Raw genomic sequence first — 21,865 nt, 5'->3', positions numbered from 1 at the left:
GTATAGTTACACCCCTGGCGATCATTTTTGGCCTATTAATCAGTTGTACCTGTTTGATTATCCCAATACTGAAGAAATGCGTTTCCAGCATGGTGTCCTCAGCTTTCGTTCAGTATACTACTATTCCATTACAAGACAATCCTTTGCGCCACAGTGAGATAGACCAGCTAGAATCAGAAGAGTCTGGTTCCGACACTACAATATAATCATGCGTACCCTCTTCTCTTATTCTCTTATGCTTACATTATATTGGAGTCTGTCCTCCACAAAAACAGCCAGTTTTCTATGATATATGTGTGATGTGTTTACTTAAACCAGCGATGGAGTGTATTCATTGATGTGTTATATCAGTCTATCCTATCATTTGTTTTTTTCTATTGATCAAGTATGATCAAAAGGGGGGAATGTAGTGGGAATTTTTATTATTATCATCCTTATTATTATCCTTATTATGTCTTTCATATGTTTAAACCAAATGCTTCTTATTTCCTCTTGTTGTGCTTTTACCATTATTATTCTATTATATTCTCTTATGAGTTTCCCAGTCTCTGCAAGGCCACAGCTGTTTCAGCAGACTGGGAGACTCATACACAGTCAGACACATCACGAACTTCCCTGCTCTGAGAACCGTTATGCTATCTCCCTTTGAAGGCCAGGTGTCTAATAACAATATGTGACTGTGTGAACCCAGATTTCTCACGTTCCCACTGGGGTTCTATATAACCTTTGCTTTACCATTGTTCTGCGCACTCTCGCGCAGACTATCTTATACTCTGTGCGACTTGTGACATTATTCAATCATTATATCGTGTATTTGAAGCTTCAAATAAATAACCAAAAGACAGCTTTTCTCGATTCACCATTTATTTGTTATGATCATTTGACTTGTACTCTCCAGCTGTGTTGGGCCCTAGATTTCCATAACACGTCTCAGCAGGTAGATACAATAACTGCTTTCATTTAACACTGAGCTCAAGAACTTTGATTCTTTATAAAAAAAAAAATGTATTTTCAGATTTGGAACTTTCTCACACTTTCGACATTTCAAAAGAAGTTCCACAGGTTTTGACATCCAACTTAAACAAATATAAAAATGTAATGAAGATTTGAGATTCGGCCAGCACAAATGATTTCCTAATAAAAGTCAAGAATGGGCTATGACAAGTCTTGCAGCCTCAGAAAAGTCTTTATGCTAATTCTGACCTTTATCTAATCACAGTGTTCCAGCTACATGAATATGTGCACTGGTGTGAATAGAAAACAATATGGTGACTGAGTCAGAGGTGGCACTATACACATAATAAAACATTTAAAATTTCCTTTCAAGCATTCTATGTCGATAACAGTCATTGACAGGGACTTCAGAAATGATTTTAATAAGTGCAAGGCTAATTTCAAATATAAAGAGGCTACAGATATTCAAAGGCTCCTCTTATCAAAAGGTAGTGAAAGATCCATTCAGGACTCTACTTAGACCTGCTGAACCTTTCTATAGTTAAATTAAATGAATGCATTAAACATGTAATTAAATTACACCTTTTAATTTGACTCATTACTTAAATATAATTACATTTTGACCCACAGCTGGAACCCTGTATAACTTACTATCTAACTCAAATGAAAGCCATTAAAGTCAGAGCCTCCATCTGTGAACCTACCGGATAGTTTGTCTCAGGAAGCGGTCGGGGTCTTGAGCTGTGAAAGTGGTAAGCAGGGACCCCGCAGGCAGACCCTCCTCTAGTTTGATGGACTTCGGGTTGGGGCTGAACTCTGGACTCTCGTTGATGTCCAGGATTCGTACGGAGACGGTTGCCGTGGACTGACGAGGCAGGTGCATGCCACGGGCCAGCGGGACCTCGTTCTCTGCTTCCACCGTCAGCATGAAGGAGCGGGTCAGCTCGAAGTCGATTGGCTGGACAGAAGAAAGGAAGGATTGGATGATAGTGACATGAAAGTTGAAGCACAAATCACAATAACTGCTCTATTGTTTTATTCTCATAGTTTTTGCCCTAGGAGGCTAAGAGTTCCTACGGAGGTCAAGTATTGGTGTGCGTTGGTTTTAATGCATGAATGTGTGAATTCATATGCTTATGTACTTGCAGTTATACTTGCAAGTGTTTTAGATTTTCATTGTTCAAATCACACAAATGTGCTTCTATCTATGAACTTATTTACTGTAATTATTCGATTGCTCAAGGTCACTAGTTGCACTCTGAGTTTTCACTTTAGGAGCATAAATGAGTGGGTAAAAAAAAATGAAAAAATACATTAAAATGAGAAGAATATACATTTTAGTGGTCCCTGAGGCGGTGAAAACTGACCAATATAAAAGGTCAATAATTCACTTTTACACTCCAAATAATGCACATTTCTTCTAAATCGAAAACTAACTTTCCATTTAATTTCTCATGAGCTGTGATGACAATGACCAGCTTGGAGTGTACAATTAATTTCCATTAACGGCCATTTTAAAACAATATTTTCAAGCCTTGCAGGTATATCAGTATAAAATCAACGTCTGACATTCATTTATTTCTATACAAGCCAACACTGTTCTCAGTTTGAATTTTTTCCATTTTCTATCAACTGCAAAATTAAATGTGGTTCTCTCTGGTGGAAACTGTAGAGTTGTATGTCTTTCTGATATTATCACTCGGCCTGGGCTCACCTTTAGTTAGTTGTACAGTAAGTCTATAGAGATGACATCTCCCTGTAGACTCCCTTCAAATTCAAAAGTCCCTTTTATTGGTTTCTATAAATGATTGATTCATGGACTAGCACCAATTACTGTCTATGATCTGATCCTCACATCTTTCGCACAATTACTTCTCTCCACTCCATGGTTCATTTTAAAGTCTGCAGGGGGATTTTAGTATTTTTTCCTCCAAGGACAACTTAACCTGAATGTTAATGTTTACTATAACGTTTTTTCCATTCAGTTATTATTTGTTCGTATAGTAGAGTTCATTGTTACTGGAGGGATCTGTGACTCCCCTATCATATTGAAATGATCCCACTGATATCTGATTAATATTTACTGTTCACTCTCCTCCATCAGCATACTGTACGAAGATGCTGCTGTTGCAAACAATACAATAACTACCACTGCTGCTTCCCATTAATAGTATAAAACGTGCAGACCCCAGGATGTATTTTATTGTGAAGCAATCACAGGTGTGTCGAATAAATAAAATATTTTCTTGTGTTTTTCAGTTGAAAAATGGAAGTGGAGCTGAGGCTAACAGGCTCATGCTGCGGCCAGTGAGAGGCAGCACATCTCCCTGACTGTGAGCAACAGCCTTCTGTCAGTGTGATGGTAAACACTCAATGATTGTCTTTAACCTTTCTTAATACAATGTGACACTTTGTCAGTGCTGTCAACATGAACGCCCATTGTTGTTCTTGGTGATTCAGAGAAGCCACTGACAGTCATGACACAGCCCCCAGTGGTGGGTGTCTTTCCAACTGTAGTTATAAAACACCACCAGTAACCACTGGAACCACCACATCAAACACAACTGAAAGCGTTAAGGTACTTTTCAAAGTCATGTGTATATCAGCTAACCCTGTGACATTTCATTCTTAAAGAACACATTGTTTTCCTGCATGCTTAAAAAAGGAAAGTCTTGATGAATTGAAGTAAATGGTTGCCAACCTTTATTAAAACAGCCTCTAACAAACTCTCATACACCTAAAGGGCCTATATTATAATCCACGATTGTTGTGTGGGTTTGAGAACAGAGGTTTTCATTGTACTGCTATTGCTGAAGGGGGCCCTTCAATTCATTACGACTGTTCCAGTAAAATAAAGTATTTCCTGAATCACGGATACACAAACAGTTATTTTTGTGGGTGAAATATTTATTATGCTTCTCAAAATCACGTACTTCTGTACTTACACTTGCTGTTTTGAGTGCATAAGTGCATCCAAAGGCGAAATATGGCAAAATGCAAAGCTGGACAATTCTCACACTTAACAACCGCCTTCTTGGCTACGTAACGGAAGCTATGCCACCAGCTACGACAGCAATATATAATAAGAGTTATAGATGCAGGGGTTTTTTCACTTTTGAAGTAACATACCACTATACTGGTGTCAAAGAAAGGTATAGGGTTCATTCAAAAGTCTGTAATGATTTGGCTAGCTAGCTAATAGGAGCGATTGTCACTTTCAGCACACTAGCCATGTGAGATTTGTTCACAGTGCACAACACCGTGCACAACATGGCATTGTACTAAGGAAATTCCCAAATTGAGACACAGTTTTAGAGGCATTTTCAAACAGCACGTGAACCAAAGCAACAACATAATACAGGAGATGGTTTAATTCTCTCAGTCCACAGAGAGCAGTGACTCCTCAGTATTTGCTCATTCAGGTATGTGTGTGTTAGTGTGTGTGTGGAGACTAAATCCCACCTTGACCACAGTGAGCAGGCCTTCGTTGGTGGTGGGGTCAGTGGGGATGGAGAAGCGCCCGGTGGGGTCTCCGGCGATGATGCGGTACACAGCAGCCCATGCTGTGGTGTGAGGCTGGTCCTTATCTGTCACCGTCAGGTTCGCTACGATCACATTCACCCGGTTCTCATGAACTTCCCCAAAGAACTGGAAGACAGACAGAAATACATACATTGAACCCTTAGTAGAATGACCCTTAAGTTATGTGACCAAAGTGTCTTATTAGAGAACTAACTGGTCCACCTTTACTGAGGAGGCTAAACACGTTGGACGTTTCATTGGCTTTTGACTTTTCCGCCATCTGCCACTGCTAATCAAAGCTTGGAGGGCTTCAGGAAATATCAGTGTTGATGGCGTGCGTGGACCTACTGTGTCTGTGGTGAACTCGGGGGGGTTGTCGTTGACATCAGTGACCCTGATGACAGTGGTGGCGGTGTTGGACAGGCCGTAGGTGGGGTTTCCCTCCATGTCTGTCGCCTGGATGATCAGTGTGTACTGGGTGACTTTCTGGAAACAAACAGAGATAACAGCTGGACCTCAGATTCTTTCTACCTTCTTTATCATAATATTATTTATTATTATATTATTAAACATATATTAAAAATGTTGAGTATTATTGCGCACATTATAGTTATATGTCTAATTATTTGACAATAGTGGAATCTCTTTCTGCCAAAGCATCATTATTGCTTTATACTGCTAACAATTAACGTTCAGCTCCTTTAACAATTGAAGAAACCTATTATTTAATTGACGTCATGCGGTTCCCGGAACTAAACTGGACCAATCGGCGGAGCTCCTCACACACCAGGACCTTTAGCTTACATTTTCAACTAACAGGGAGTCCCCATTGACTGGCATAGAGCTCCCTGGTTGGTAATAGACAAGTTGGGATCGCGGAGAAATGCTCTGCAGACCCATTCTCACAGCGTTTAAAAACCTTTTTCTTACTCAATATCAAGCCACACTTATTGTTTTTACTTCGGCTGAGTGTTTGTGTGTGCTCAGGATGAGTTTCGCGCTGTCCCGCTGTATCGCCGACCCGGAAACCACACCAGTAAGCCAGCTCACTGAGCAGCGAGCCTCGCAATGTCCCGACCAATCAGAGCACACTGGGCCCAGTCCGTGAACTCGCCTCACAGGTGCACATGCCAGGATAGGGGACATCAGACTCCAGAGAAAACTTGCTCAAGTCCGAGTCAAAGTCGGAGCGTCAATGTACAAGTCGAGTCCGAGTCATCGTGGGGGAGAAAATGCACGAGTCCGAGTCCAAATCATTGTGCACGAGAATTCACGAGTCCAAGTCCGAGTCGCGTCAATCAGTGCGCGAGTCCGAGTCGAGTCACGAGTCCCGAAAATCGGCACTCGAGTCCGAGTCCAGGACTTGAGTAGGCCTACTCCATCTCTGGTTGTTAGTAAGGTTAAGTTTGGCTACATGACATGGCCTTCATCTTACTTTCATTCTGAGCTCTGTCTGGTTACAATCCTAACTTTAAAAAGCATGAAATGTTGAGCTTAACTGTTGGAGCCAACCAAAAGCCATTAATGTCCACCTGCTGTCGTGTTACCAAAGACCTAAAATAGCTACCATGACAAAAACGAATTGATATCCATGACAACTATCAAACTCTATCTGCAGAATAAGACCGTGGCATGTAGTTGACATCTCAAGCAAACAATGGTGAGTTGACTCAGTGTACTTAGCAAAAATACGAGGAAATTACTCCTTGTGGGTACAATGTTTGATGAATATATCAGGGTATACGCAGGAATCTTGAAGTCAAATGTAAGACCTATTAAGACCTTTTTAAGACCCTTTCCATACATTTGAAGACCTCCTCGCCACTTCGAGTTTTAACCGGTTACATTGGCGCAACATTTACTATCTACCGTATTGATTGTCCTTCCTCCTTATCTTCCAACCATTTGGACGCAGACTTGCATTTCCCCATAACGATGCTGTTTAACAACCGGCGTAAACGGACCTTCGCGCGCTATCAAGCAGTGAGTGTGCGATGTCCTGTTCTGATGACGTCAAATCCAACGGGATGCCATCAATAAACTACACAGAATCTCACTACACACCTACGCAATGACTACATTCAGGCAGTCTGTAGAATACACCTCTTTGGACAATTTATATACTTATTGAAAACAAGTTACAAAATGTAATACCTTGGAAAATGCCGTTTAATACTTTTTAATAGCCTTAATTTTCGCAAAATTGATTTATCAACTTTTAATACTTTTTAAGACCCCACGGACACCCTGTGTATACACATCTGACATGTTTCAAAGTGTGTCAGTATGTAAACATTTATTAGATTGAAGTTTAGGATCAGCTGATGCCAGAATATGTATCAACAACTCGAGCTGGGGTTTACACTGCAGGGACACACAGACTCAGGCTGAGAAGCAGCTGCTCCACCCACAAAACACACACACACACACACACACACACACACACACACACACACACACACACACACACACACACACACACACACACACACACACACACACACACACACACACACACACACACACACACACACACCACACACACACACACACACACACACACACACACACACACACACACACACACACACACACACACACACACACACACAACCTCACGATCAAGGCCTGCTGCCACAGTGATGATGTCACCGGTCTTGTTGTTAATGGTGAACATGTTGGTGGAGGGGCTCTGGGGATTCTGGGAGAGGATCTTATATCGCAGCATCCCATTGGCAGTTTTTGGATCATCCTTGTCCACAGATGTCACTGTCATCACAAAAGATCCTGCAGGGAAACACGCAGCAAGTCAACACAGATATATCAGGGGTGTGTGTGTGTGTGTGTGTGTGTGTGTTGTGTGTGTTGTGTGTGTGTGTGTGTGTGTGTGTGTGGTGTGGTGTGTGTGTGTGTGTGTGTGTGTGTGTGTGTGTGTGTGTGTGTGTGTGTGCGTGTGTGTGTACCAGGCTTGGATCCCTCTGGTACGGTGCCGTTGAAGATGGTGTGTGTGAACTCTGGTCTGTTGTCGTTCTGGTCGATGACGTTAATGACGATGTCAATGGGGTTCTCCACCTGATTCCCATTCAGGTCCACAGCGTGGGCTCGCAACTGTACGCACACACACACATAAAACAAACATAGAACTTGAATGAAGATAAGATTCCATCAATTAAGATCTATAACATAAGTACACATACGGTACTTAACAGAACCAGCACAACGGCGAGGCTGTGCTTACAATGCTAACGAAAATATGTAACGTTTACCATAGTTTTGCTGAATGTAGCATAATCAGCACCGTTACTTATGGGAATGTCAGTAACTGTGCAGGTATTGGCTCATCAAACAAAGTATTTGGACCTGCTGGTGTTAAATGCAATACAATCAAGCAGGAGTTGTCCTCTGGTAAACTTATATTTTAACATTTTAGAGCAGTGGTCGCCAACCAGTCGATCGCGAGTGTGGTGCGGGTAGATCGCGGACAGTTAAAAATAAAAGTAACAAAAGAAAGAAAAATAAAATAAAAATAATAATGTTTGAAAAATACGTTTTTAGATGTAAACCTATCATCCAGCAGGTGCCACTTGATTGACGTATATTTGAGAGTGAGACACCTCAATAATATAATACATTAACCGTGCTATACGTGAACCTCATCCTGACACAAGAGAGGACGGTAGGACTGCAATTTCCCGTGTTCAGTGAATGTAACAGAGGCAAGTCACCAGACCAATCAGAGAGTTGCATGGAAATACACGTGTGCTTGTGTCATTCAAGCTCGGCTCTGTGTGTGTGTGGCAATAGCGCATTTCGTGTGATAGAGAGAGGGAGGGAGAGAGGGAGAGAGGGAGAGAGGGAAAGAGAGGGGACCGGTGCTAGCGGGGACCGTGATGTTAGCATCTGGTTAGCTAGCTGCACTAATGGACAGAAGGAGCTGTTTCCACAACAGGCTGGAGGAGAGTCCTCCCCTGTCAGACTGAGGGGCTCAGGTGAGCTAAAGGACTCTGAGTGTTTAGAACGGTTTTGTCACAAATTATTCAAAAGATTATTTCCGCGGCACAACTTCAAATGATCATTATAGTTATACAAACAATAAGAGAATACATCAAAAACAGGTATGAAATACTATATGGCAGTAAAACAAGAATACAGTTTAAAAGGAGAGTGATTTGTAAAATATCCAAAAAGAAAAAGAAAATCTGTTTACAGTTCTGTTTCATATGGGTGCTGAGAGAGGTATCCATAGATCTCTTCACGTTGCTCTCAAAGTGCACCAGATTGATGCTTTCAACTTCAATATTTAAAAAAAAATCTTCTCGGGGGAGCATCCACCCGGACCCCCCTAGAGGAGGTGAGGTCCGCCCCCCACTCATAAAAAATAGCATTTTACCCCTGCCTATATGCCGTGAGCTGATTGTGGAGCCTTCATTGTAACAGTAATTCAGATGCAATTAGCATATAAAAGGCCTCAAATTGGAAGCACTGTCTGGGCCGTCTTTTTCACTCAATTCTGCAATAGGTAGATCTCGCCTTTCACCTAGGCCGAGGTCGGTGATCTTAGGCTTAAAAAGGTTGGTGATCACTGTTTTAGAGTAATGCAAAGAATATCTGAGTATTGTGGGTGAAAATAGAACTATATAAGAAGTAGTCCTTTCATGTAGTAGGTTTGGTATGGAAGCTCTATTTATTGTGATCAATGCAAAGCTTAATTGATCATATGCACAATAGCTTCAGTGTAGTTTTGGAAATTAAAATCTTAAGCCTTTTAAATCAACACAAATTGGATTATTACATTAATTCAAACGACTGCAAAAGAAAAAAACTAAAGAGTAATGAAAACTACACGGAACTACTAAAGGTCTTATTTTGATTATAGCTTATTTTGAGATTTTTGAAATAAAGCTTTGAATGTCTGTCATCGTGTTATGACGTCATCAACCTTAAATAAAAATGCTCAAAACAAAATCATTGATTTGCATAAGTGATTATTGGGTTTCAATGAGTTTGTCTTTTATCTCAATAAATAAACTTCCTCCAATTAATAAAACTCGGCAGTGCGTGCCTCGCTTTGTGTGATGATAGCTGGAGCAAACAACTTTTTGGGATGCAGTTTATATTTTGTCTTTCAAAGACTAAACAGCAACAAAAATGAATTGACGCAGAGTATTTTGTTAAATAAAAAAAAATGTTGAACAATTTTGTCCATAAATGATGTTCTTGGACTTTAGAACAGACTGGAGTTATTAGACTGGAGTTATTAGAAATGTTTTGAACAGAAGTCTTATTAGTAGTATATAAGTGTAGTTTAATCTATATCTGAAACGTCGAATGAATATTTAAAAAGAAATGAATTGACATGCAGAACATTTTAATGTGCAGCACTAACATTTTGAATTTGGAAATCAACGTTATAAAGTTTGAGAAGAGAGAACATGTTAAGAACATTCGCTATCATCAATTATTTATATTGTTCAAAATAATTTGAACAATAATTGTTCAAATTATTATTTTTTTCTTCTCCATGTCCCCTAGGGGGCTCCGTATGAGAAAGCTTCGGTGTAATTTAAAAAAATATATATTTTAATTTTTTTTAATTATTTTACTATTATTATAAAAAAATGTATTCACCCATTGAGAATATCCAAGCATTCAAAGTGAAATTCAAGTGAACAAATATCGAGTTTAATTAATGTTGTATGTGTTTTGTCCTCTGAACCGAACTCATTTACGGTAAAAACTGATTGCTGGTTCCGGCGCGCGCCATAATAACGTGAGAGAGGCAGAGAGCTGCCTGCAAAATAAATGATGGCTCAAAGTTCACTAATGAACTTTGTTTTTTTTTTAAAAAGCCAGACTCCAAGAAGACCCCCCACTGCCCTCATCTAGCAGCGATCTCTACGATCATTTTCTGATAACGATGAAATAGCTCTCTCCCTCTCCCCACCTCTCCTGCTGCTGGGCTGTCAGAAGAAAAAAAAATGTTAACGGAAACACTGCCGCACGGTTCCCTCGTCCCTGGGAAGAGGCGGAGAGGTGGGTGTTTTTCATCTGCTGGTGGACAGTCCGGAGAGATATACACAGGGTTGGGTTGTAACGGAATACATGTAACGGCGTTACGTAATCAGAATACAAAAATCAAGTGTATTCAGCTGGCGTTAGATTTGAAAAACGAGTAATCTGATTACAGTTACATTCGTAAACCTGAAGTGAATACATTTTGGAATACTTCTTGGAATTATTGGTGGAAAAGTTTCCTCACAACATGTAATATTCATTACCGGCAGACCTGTGTGCACACTACACAGCGCTGCAGCGTGTCTGTGAGGCCCCGCCCCCGCACGCAGATGAGAGAGAGAGATCTCTTTTTAAATATATTGAAAGTTAGAAACGGAGATGGTTAGATAAAATGTGCAAGATAACATTTATGTAGCATTTCTTTATTGTCGAAATGATTACATTTATAACGGGATAAAATCAAAGTGAGTGGCCTGCTGCTGCTGAATGCATGGGGCAAGTGACTGGAAAAAGTTTCAGATAATAATAATAAATAATAATTATGATAATTCATTCTCTTTAGGGGCGCCTTTCAAAGCACCCAAGGACACCTTACAATTCGTAACATATTCCAAGGAAAGGTTTTAAGACAGTACAAAGAATGCAGTCCGGGTGATGTTTTTTATGTGGGGTGCAGATGAGAGAGCTTTCCAGAATGACACCAAGATGTTGTGTTTGAGTTCTTGATAAGCCATTAAAACAGTTTATTACATGGCTTAGTTGAATACTCGATTCTGATTGGTCAATTCAGAACACAGACCGCTGTCAAGGACTTATTGACCGTTGTTAAGGACGCTCACATCTTCAGAAAGAAGTCCGGTCGATTTAACTGTATACAGTTGGGCAGTTTGCTTTTCGAACTGGGACATGAAAAACAGCGGGGTTAGAAACCCTCCTTTTTACATCAAACGGCGACACATATTCAGTTGCCAGTTACTTTGGCATTAGGGCAGGGATATCTAGATACTTTCCAAGGTTTGACATCATGAATTGTGCTACTTTTAAAGCAAGGAGCGATGTTTTCAAATCTGTAATCAAAAAGCTCCTCAAAAACGCTATCGAAGCAGTTCCTGCCGTTGGCTTTTCAAACTGACAAGAGACGCTCTAACTGTTTTTCAAATGTAACAGTTTGAAAAGCAAGCAAACTGTCTGATTGTCTTTAGTTTTCCGCTGGCGTGTGATAGCAACATGGAGGATTTTAACATTCATTTTAATATATTTGGAGAGCACAGTAATTTGGAGGAATTGTTAGTGGCTGATGAGTCCCCAGTGAAGAAAAGAAAAAGAAAACAGCGGAGAAGTAACGGGCAGAAACCCTCCTTTTTACGCAGCGGTCCAGACATATAGCGACACATATTCAGTGTGCAGTTCCTTTGGCATTAGGGCAGGGATATCTAGATACTTTCAAAGGTTTGACATCATGAATTGTGCTACTTTTAAAGCAAGCAGCGATGTTTTCAAATCTGTAATCAGAAAGCTCCTCAAAACCGCTATCGAAGCAGTTCCTGCCGCCCGTTGCTACGCTAGTTCAAACGGTAACAACGGACTATTTTTCTTAGCGGATGCATGTCAATTTAAATCAATACATACAACTATTTTTTAAATCAATAAAATCATTTTCTAAATCCATAAAAGCATTTCAATTAATATTGGGAGTCATTTCGTTACTTTGTTGAGAATGTGGCCATGTAATAAGCGGGATAATGTGCAGCGACTTGGTCATTATGGGGAAAAGAACACCCTCATGCCGATCTAGATCCCTCCGCTTCGCGTCGGGCTCCTGATCAGCCTGTCGGTGTTCTTTTCCCCATAATGACCGCGTCGCAGCACATTATCCCTTACAAAATACGTGTCTCCTGTTCACCAAAACATACCCATCTGTTATGGAAAAATAAAGTATTCCAAAAGTAATCTGCCACCGGTACCGGCGGGGATTGTTGTTGGCTTCTGATGCGCAGAAGAAAAATCTGGCCCACCCTATTTTTTACAGGCCCACCCTAAAGTACATTTCTGCCTACGCTACTGGTGTGTGTGTGCACTCAGGCTGAGCTCCGCGGTGTCTCGCTGTCTCGCAGCAACCAGGAAAAGACACCAGTAATCCAGCTCACACTGTCCGCTCCGAGCCTCAAAGGGCGGAGCAGCGAGCCCCGCAACGTCCCGCCAACACGGCACCCAGACCCCACGCAGCATTCTCATATGTTTGTCATTACTGGTGTCATTTTCTGGTTGCTAACAAATGCCATTGTAACACATAAACACGGATGTTCAGCTGTAACGGTGGTGGACTCATCAGAACAGAGTGGGCCAGCTGACCAATCAGAGCACAGGGGGCTCATAGGGAGGGGGGTCAGGAGCTCCAACAAGGCGTGTAGGACAGAGAGTGAATACACAGACTATACAGAGATGCTGTATGAGAAAACCAATGTGATTTTGGAGAATTGAACAATGTAAATCTATTCGAGTAGACCTGAACAATGGAATTATGCTCAGTAGAAATGGCCATGACATGGGAATTTTAATGTTTAAAGCAATAGGTGGCCAAAGTTGCTGAATAAAGCTATTGATTGGCCTTGGACCCTCGCTAAATCATTCCTTCACAGCCTACGTAGCATCTGTATGAGGCTCTCAGTGAGCCAAAGGCTCCCTCATGAATAAACATGCACCAATCCCAGCTCCCAGCTCTGACAACTACATCCAATCACATGAATATTCATCAGCTTAAATGCAAATCACCCTGCTGCGACTCCAGATTTCCACCCCTGAGTTGTGTGTGTGCATTCCTCCAGATCAAAAGGTTAGACTCTGCTCTGAGAGGTGTGTGTGACTATATTAGATATAGTGAGCAAACACCACAAGTCGTTTTTAAAGAACTTCCTCTTCATCTCTGTGCATGAGAGAGAATAAATCCAGATAGAGTGACAGCAAGGATGAAAATAAAAATGAGGGTGGGGTGGTGTTGCAAGCAGATTAACATCAAGTGAAGCACAAAGTAAATCATAGGAACAAGTAAATAGTCTGTATTAGTGTTACAGTTGGTGTTATTGCGTGCTTTAGCTGATTTGAACCAAATTCAAATTCCTTTTTTTACACAAATCTAGCTAGCATGCTAACTAACTAACTAGCCAAATGACTAAATAACTAACTAACTTACTAGCTACCAAGCTAACTAATTAAATGAATGTCTTGGGATGGGTATTTTACTTTGGACTGGGCCAGGCTAGCTACTTTCAGTCTTTGTTCCATGCTAGGCTAACAACATTGTGGCTCAAGCTAATACGTATGGTATCAATCTTTTCATTTAACTTAATGAAAAGTGATTTCCTTAAATGTTGACATTTTCAAGTCAAAAACTATAGCAGTTGTGTGAAGCTAGCATGCTGTGCCCCTTACGTGACTCCAAAGTCCCTGTTTTTTCCAACAAGATAATTTTTAGAATCACCTACTGTATAGGACATAGGATACATTTGATTGTTTAGCCATCAAGTACATATTTTAATTTATTTTCCTCAATGTGCTTTGCAAAAATTCAAATTCAAGCTTCTTTCCTGTTGTTCTGCCCTCCACCAAAGACTATGGTTCTTTGTGTTCTTTGTTTAAGGTGAAGAAAAAGAATGACTGAAAAAAACCAAAGTGAAGGTCTCTTTTAGTACAAATGTAATATTAAATGTGTCCCTGCTGTTGACCTTAGCTGTGTGTGAAAAGTCTTACATGGAAGTTGGAGATGTGCTCTCTGTCCAGAGGCTTGGTGACAGACAGCTCGCCTGAGATTGGGCTGATGATGAAGATGCCGGTCGGAGGCTGGTCAGCCCCGGGGCCCGTCACACTGTAACGCAGCATCCTGTTGTTATCTCTGTCTGAGCGAATCTGAAACACAGGCAAACGGGAGAAGAGCAGGGGAGGATTTACAATTAATTTCCTACACAGGGTGGAGTTGGAACAATGGATGTGGTTAATAATAGATAGTACAGTCATTGTAAAAGTCCCTGCTTTGACTGCTGTCAGAGTTGTGTGGGAGACTTTTCCTCCCAGTTAGAATGACTGCCTGTTTAATGGTAAGAATACAAATATACACGAGTGAAACTAAACTTTATGATTGTGGCCTGGATGTGTCTCATATGTCGGTATGATTTTAGGATTGTAAAAGCAACACTCGGCCAATGCTCGAGGCTGCTGCATCATAACTACAGAAAATCTGATTGGAGCTGAAGTCAAAGTAAACTATGATGCGTCCATTTATATCCTGCTCGCTGTCCATATGATCAGAACCACGAAGAGGAAGGCAGCTCTGCAAAGACAACGCTCAGCATAAACTCAAGCATGTTTACAAAACACAAAAAATACAGGTTTTACTGCAACGCCATTTAATCCACGAAAAAATCTGCAATGTTATTTGTACGATTATATAGAAATGGATGGGGAAGAATATATTATGTGGACATATTCCTCAACATACTACTGTACTCATAGTAACAAGATCACTCACACATTAGTCCCATGAGCTTATCAACACTTGTGACATGTAAAGGATAGGCTATACAGTAAGTGTTAAGTAAAATGTGCCATAACATCTCATCCAATAAAAAATCAATTGAAATATATAATTAGTATTTTCATAACAAATCAATCTGACACTGACAACACTTTCCCATTCCCAAACCGCCCCCTACACCCTACCCCTCTGTTTGCGCGTTCATGCGGAGGGTCCGCCATGTCGAGGGCTGTTCCAAACCAACGAGTGTGGAGCGGTGTGGAGGGGGAGTGGGCTATCGAGCCCTCAAACAGCGAGTCTGCAGCGGTGCTGACTGGAGACCGGTCTCTACCTGACCGGAGTCACGCTGTGTGTGTCCGTCAGGAAACAAGCTGTTTAAAAGTAGTTCCAGCAAACATCCACTGATACAGTGATGTTAACAACCTCATGATGACCTCATATGTTTTTAACTTAGGATCAAACCTGTGTTTAGTCTAGAAAAAGGTAAATGTGTGCATTTTATTATAAAGTTGTGTATATTTACAGACTGTTGCAAAAACTAAGAAGCTTATAAACATCAGGTTTAAAACTAAAAGAGAACACAATGAAAGATGTTTGGAGTTTTATTTGAGTTATTAATTTAAACTTTGTGTCTAAGAGATGCTGATTTGAAACCGTTGTTACACAGTTACGGCATTTCCTGTCTCTGCCGGAGAGAGGGGAGGCCGTCCCAAAGCTTGCTGCTGTGTTTACTCCCTCCATCTGACAGGAGGGAGCCTCGTTGAGCTGCGAGTGTGGCTACAGACGGAGTTCACTCCGTCACGGAGGGGTAGGGTCGAGGGAGTGGTTTGGGATTGGGCCTTAATCTTAATGGAGTGTTAGCCTTAGCTCGAGCTAGCTTTTAGCCGTAGAACCCAACATAAAGTGTTTGCAGCTGAGACTGCTTCAAAGGAGATAGTACAACTGATGTGAGTAAGTTTACTTAGCTTTTGGTGAAGTTTAGTTAACATAATGTAAACTGAAGAGTCTGATCTATTTGTGCACCCTTTTAACTTAGAAGTTAACCATAACTCAACATCAGAGACCATTGTTGTATATGTCACTCCCTCATTTACAGCCATCTCTCTCCGTCTCTGATGAAGGCTTACAAATGGCCCAAAACCTTACTAACTAGCTTTAGGAGCTTTCAGCAGAATCTTAAGTTCCAGACTGCGGTCAGGTGATGACACCTGAGCCAGCTCTATTTGCCAAATAAACGCTGTGACATGCAGTCAAAATCTTGGACAGCTGGTTGCATATTTTGTTACATATGCTGCTCGCCTTGGACCACAATGAGATTCCTTTCTCAAATATCACAAAGGTATTTCATGTGTAATGTATCAGTCCCAACTACATGGCTGGAAGCAAGTAAGAGAAGAAAGAAAAAATGCTGCTGTCGCTTTCACAAAGAAAGGTCTGAGAATCGAGATGTGTCTGGGTCAGGGCTTGCTTGTGTTATATTCGACCTAAAGATACAACATCAGGTATTTGTACAGCCTTTATATACTATATAACTTAAGAATTAAACATGATTTAAAAGGACTCCTCCAGGGCTAAATTCTGGGTCCTCTGCTTTATCTTTGTAATTTCTTCCTAAAAGTATTATTATTAATTAATCATAATTCCTATCTCATTGAAGCCAGAATTGACTGCATTAACATCATAAAAAACAGCAACATTATCAAATATATGTTGTTAATCGTCCATAAGGTGCATGTAAAGCAGCTGATAATGATCTTACTTTGTAGGCCTTATAATGCATCTAAATGAAGAGGCTTTTGTCCCAGCTGGATGAAAGTTAGTCTCTGCTTTTATCTCCAGTTGCTTATTGCAACGGCCTGACGCAGTGGGGCGGGAGCGGGTTTCGAACTGGAGTTCCCCAACGCCCCCTTGATCTGATGATCAAATGCACAGACCACTGCGCCACCACATTTGTTTTAATATGAATGTCCTATGTAACTGTTGTTTTCGTGTTTCCTTGCTACAGGGCTCGTCAGCGAAGAGTCCTCACTGCTACGGTTAGACAGGCCTTCTTCTTTGTGTGTGCAAGTGTGTGTGTGTGTATACGCGTATGTCTTACTCTGACGAGGTCCTCAGGGAACTGTCCTCGTGAGTTTTCGGCAACGTTGATAGGCGGAATGACCCAGTCCCTCTTCACCCGCCTCAGAGTGCCATCACCCCTGACAACCATGCTGCGCCATGGAAACACGATCTCTGGTACCCGCTGAGTCAGTGTTGCATCATCAAGCTTTACCTGCAGAGACAGTAAACAAGTGTCGTGTACTGGTGTACTGGGCTGCACACACACACACATACACACACATACACACACAGCTGAGCTTCAGGGGAGGATTGGTGACTCAGGGTATTTCTGACCTCGTTCCAGTAGCTTGGATTAATGCTCTCATTATAGTTTGTCTGATAAACGACCACCACCTGTCAGTGTGTGTGTGTGTGTGTGTGTGTGTGTGTGTGCGTGTGCGTGTGCGTGTGTGTGTGTGTGTGTGTGTGTGTGTGTGTGTGTGTGTGTGTGTGTGTGTGTGTGTGTGTGTGTGTGTTTGTGTGTGTAGCTACACTGCAGGATCTACAGTGGATAATAAGTCAAAGAAAAGCTTCTCATGGCCCCTCAGCCCAAAGATTACCTGCTGCTTATGTATTACATTGTAAAACCTACAAAAACAAAAGAAGATTAAAAACAATGTCATTACGTAAGAGCGAGGTTATCAAGTCAATTACTAACTCCAACAAAAAAACAAAACAAGAGAAGTAGAGAAGAAACAGTGCAGTTCAAAGAGTAAAGGAGTTTATATTTCTTTGTGATTGAATTATATTCATTATAGTTTTATCTACAGTGAACAAGAATGATCGGACTAGGAACTGCACGAGAATAAAAGAGTAGGTTATTAATGACAGTCTTGTCTCAAAGTAAGATGATTTGATCTGCATCTTCAGTTGTATCCGTCACATTCAGTGTTCCTTACAGTTCCTTGGAGCTTCTGTCTAAATCATTGCAATTCTTTCAAATGATCTTTTTTTTCCTGATTTCCGTTGGGCTAGAGTCAACGTAATGCAACACTATTTCAAATGAAAAGCCTTCCAGGAAAGTGGAAGACGTTGGAAGACTTTACAAAGAGAATATCATAACAGTAATTGAAAAATGGCAAAGTCCTATATGCTGAATGAAAACAATAACTCGGTAAATGGAGAAAGAGCAGGAAGAGAAGTAGAATGTGACAATTTGTGTAATAATACTTCACCCTATCAAAAGGGGGAATAAGAGGCAAAGGCTGTTGTAGTATGTTTATGATAAAAGCCTTTTTCCACTGCAGTTGAAGTTAATACATATTGGGGAATTACATATTTGAGAACAAAGAATTTAGATGTAGAGGACGGAGATGTAAAACTTGATATAACTAAATTGTTGTATTCTGATGTAATCTGTCAGGCATATACTAAATTGACTGACATATTGAGCATGCTGACTGCCATGGCTGCTCTCTGTGAGTTCTCCTCATAAAGGATTGTTGACAGCTGATTCTCTTCCTCCCTGATAGCAGCTACAGCGTATGGCAGCCGGCTATTTCTGGGCTTTGTTTAGAAGAATAGCCAATCAAGACAAGTGTCTGGTCTAAATACATGCAGAGGGCCTTATTATCGCTGTGGTACATGAGACAAACCAACAGATGGCTGTTTGACTCACTTTGTCTCTGCAATCAGCACTTGGCCAAAGTCGGACGCCTGCTGAGCTGGAGCGCTGCTATTATATGTGTACACTTCATTCAACATTACTGAGGCCCATAGCGCTCATTGTGCTTCACACATCCCCACACTGTGACTCAGGTACCATGTGTTAATGATTAGATCTGTATGTGCTGTATATTCACTGAGACACAGTGAGAGAGGAAAACAAGCATTGGATGAGCAGTGTTCTCCATTGAATATGATAGTGTATTGATAGCCTATATGCAAGCTTCATGAATGACTAAATAAGTTTGTGTGGGTTACATCCGACGTCAAGATACATCATTAGGTATTTCGACATCTATTAAGAACTTTGTATACACTGCAGGGACTTATATCTTATATACTTGGACCAGAATATATGTTGCAAAATGATATTGTTAAATATTCCTGTCCCGTTGAAACCTGCATTGAGTGCATTAACAGCATCATTTAGTGACCAGAATGTAGGCCTAAAAAAGTTTGGACACCCCTGATCTAAAGAAAAAATAGGCTTTTTTTTTAATAACTTGATGAAAAAGTATTAATGCTTTTATCTCCAGTTGCTTGTTGCACTGTACTCTCCACTTGGCCTCACTTTGCTCCATAGTACATCTCCCTGAAAGGCTCGTCAGACTTTGAAAATCATCTGGTACGGACCTTTTGTGTTGCAAAGGTTAAATGCAAAGTTGGTCAAGCTTCTTTTGGTTGATATGCACCCAGCTGCTGGAATATTGTGTAAGACTGAATAAGGTCTGCCTCGTGGTTAAATGTATAAGTAGACAAACAGCACTTTTAGGAGAAGAAACTATTTGTTTAGCAAACAGTTAAGTTGGACACATGTATCATGTTGGATGGTTAAGAAGCGATTAGAAATAAACATTTTTAAGCTCAACAGGGTCAAATAAAAATACATTTCTGGGCCTTGTGACATCTAAAAGAGGGTCGACATGCAAACACTGCTTCTGTTGTACCTGCAGAGGTCCCGTGCTGTTGGCCTGTGGATGAAGGTGGAGGTGCACTCTGGTCTTCCACACCTGTTTGGACTGCAGGTCTCGAGCGTAGATCACCTCCAGAGCTTCTTCATTCCCCCCCAGGCTGAGGCGGCGCAGGGCAAAGACAACACCGTCCCCGCTCACCCCGAAATCAGACGAATCTCCAACCTCCATCCACACCTTCCCTCGACCGCAGTCCATGAAGCTCACTAAGAGAGAAAAAGAGAGGGAAACAGTCGTCAGCATCAGGGGGAAAACAGCAATCAGCTGTGTGCTGCTCTGGGAGGAAAAACATCCACCAGTGGGGTCATGTTCATATATAGTCATTTATTTTTCTTAAAGATGACACTAAGCCCGTCACGATAATTAATTTTGTTGGACGATACATTTTCCTGGAAATTATTGCAATAAACGATAATATTGTCGGCACCGTTGTAAGACCATTTTAGACCACTGACATAATGATAATATATAATAATAATTCAAGTACATCCTTTCAAACAGAACCTTTTATTGAACATTCAACATTGCAAATGAAATGTGAAATAATATTCAAATATATAAATTATATATAAATAAAACAAATTTATTCAATTATAAAAAAAGTAAACTCCTCCCACAGCAGACTGGGGAAACCACTTCCTGTGGGTTTAGTTGTGTAGATGGGAGAATGTTGATACATGATGATGTCATTTTGAAATACTCTATGTTTTTATCTGGCTGTTAAATATTCAACCATCGTCGAACAAACAGATACAGATGATATGTGAAGCTGTCAAACAGAGCAGGATTTGAACCTTTAAACAGCCTAAGAGGACATTTAAGGAGGCTTATAAGAGGTTGAGGAAAAAAGAGTAGATGCTTGAGTAACAAAAGAAAGAAGTGATATAAAACCGGACTTAGAGGAAAGATCGATGGACCTGTCCAGGGAGAGTAGCCAGCCCGTAAACCCCAAATCTGAAGATGGGATTTGCCAAGGTAAAACCATAAATGGGCAGAAACAGGAGCAATTTTCAGCAGCAATAGCAGGCTTTTTCTATCCCAGCAATTTTCTCCTCTCTATTTGTACGCCAAGTTTAGCCTACTTCAGAGAGGAAACAGATTTGTGATGCCTGAGGGGGGAGGTGCGCGGCCCTGTGACTGCATTACCAGAAATCATTGCAAGTTTGTCCGTAGTGTGATGTGAGCAGACACAGCACACTCATGCAGAACAAAACTGTCAACGGCAAATGTCAGCTCATCACAGTCGGCATATTAACACCAAGCCAGTGCCTCCAGAACAGCTTCCTTCTCAGCGTGGGGACACACGGAGGATCAGAGCACGAAAGGCAGCATGGAAATGAGGAATAGATTTCCACAGAAATGTGAAATGTTTTGATGCTTACATTTTCAACACAGCCTCAGACAACTCTGCAGAAAAGTGGATTCTAGGACACAGCTAAGGTTATTTCATTATAAATAAATCTGTACATCAATTAAAATAGCCCATGGGACATCTATAAATGGCTTGTTTTGTCCATCTTTAACCAAATACATTACATTTACAGGAATACAAAACCAGCAATTGTTTGCTTTGACACTGAATGGATTATTAAAATAACTAATACAGGGTCCAAGCAGTAGGGTTAGGGTTCAAATTCATGGGCAAATCTGGCTTCTTTCCAATATCTGTTCAAACCTAAGTTCATGTATTTATGCTTAATTAAGCTTAAGGCCTTAACATTTGAAAGTAACCAAAGTTATGAAAGATTTACACTCAAAGAAGCCATTAAGATCTGCAATATATGTTGTATCCCTGAAAAAATACTGCAATTGTAAGTCTATTATGAGTTCAATTGTGTAGACAGCATATTGATGCCACATGTAGGCTATGACATGTGAAAGTGGACACAGCTCATCTTTAAAAGGAGGTCCCAGTTCCAGACTGTTATGATTAGAAGCTTAAAGTACTGATATTAGAAAGAAAAAAGGAGAGGTCTGCGAACATAACCTGAACAATAATGCACATTCTTTGCCAATAAACAGCCTAATGGTGGCTTTGTGATGCTGGACTTGCGCACTGTCCATAAATCATTGAAGCCTGTTGTTTCACTTAACCCAACCCCAGCAGACA

The 21,865-nt window shown here is 40.8% G+C and overlaps 1 protein-coding gene across 2 annotated transcripts in view; it reads right to left on the bottom strand.

The window, feature by feature from the left end:
• Positions 1–21,865, bottom strand: part of LOC117445615 (cadherin-2-like) — a 163,804-nt gene that overhangs the window by 53,614 nt on the left and 88,325 nt on the right. For both annotated transcript variants that reach the window (XM_034081380.1, XM_034081379.2), the window contains exons 3-10: positions 19,732–19,961; positions 17,118–17,291; positions 14,239–14,394; positions 7,440–7,584; positions 7,091–7,263; positions 4,825–4,962; positions 4,417–4,602; positions 1,659–1,912 (exon numbers count right to left, since the gene is read on the bottom strand). In XM_034081380.1, the coding sequence (XP_033937271.1) occupies positions 1,659–1,912; positions 4,417–4,602; positions 4,825–4,962; positions 7,091–7,263; positions 7,440–7,584; positions 14,239–14,394; positions 17,118–17,291; positions 19,732–19,961 (1,456 nt within the window). The remainder of the gene's footprint in view (positions 1–1,658; positions 1,913–4,416; positions 4,603–4,824; positions 4,963–7,090; positions 7,264–7,439; positions 7,585–14,238; positions 14,395–17,117; positions 17,292–19,731; positions 19,962–21,865) is intronic.

Source organism: Pseudochaenichthys georgianus, chromosome 4, assembly GCF_902827115.2.
Source record: "Pseudochaenichthys georgianus chromosome 4, fPseGeo1.2, whole genome shotgun sequence".
Taxonomy (NCBI): domain Eukaryota; kingdom Metazoa; phylum Chordata; class Actinopteri; order Perciformes; family Channichthyidae; genus Pseudochaenichthys; species Pseudochaenichthys georgianus.
The sequence above is the reverse complement of the archived record's forward strand: the minus strand, read 5'-3'. Positions and strand labels throughout refer to the sequence as shown.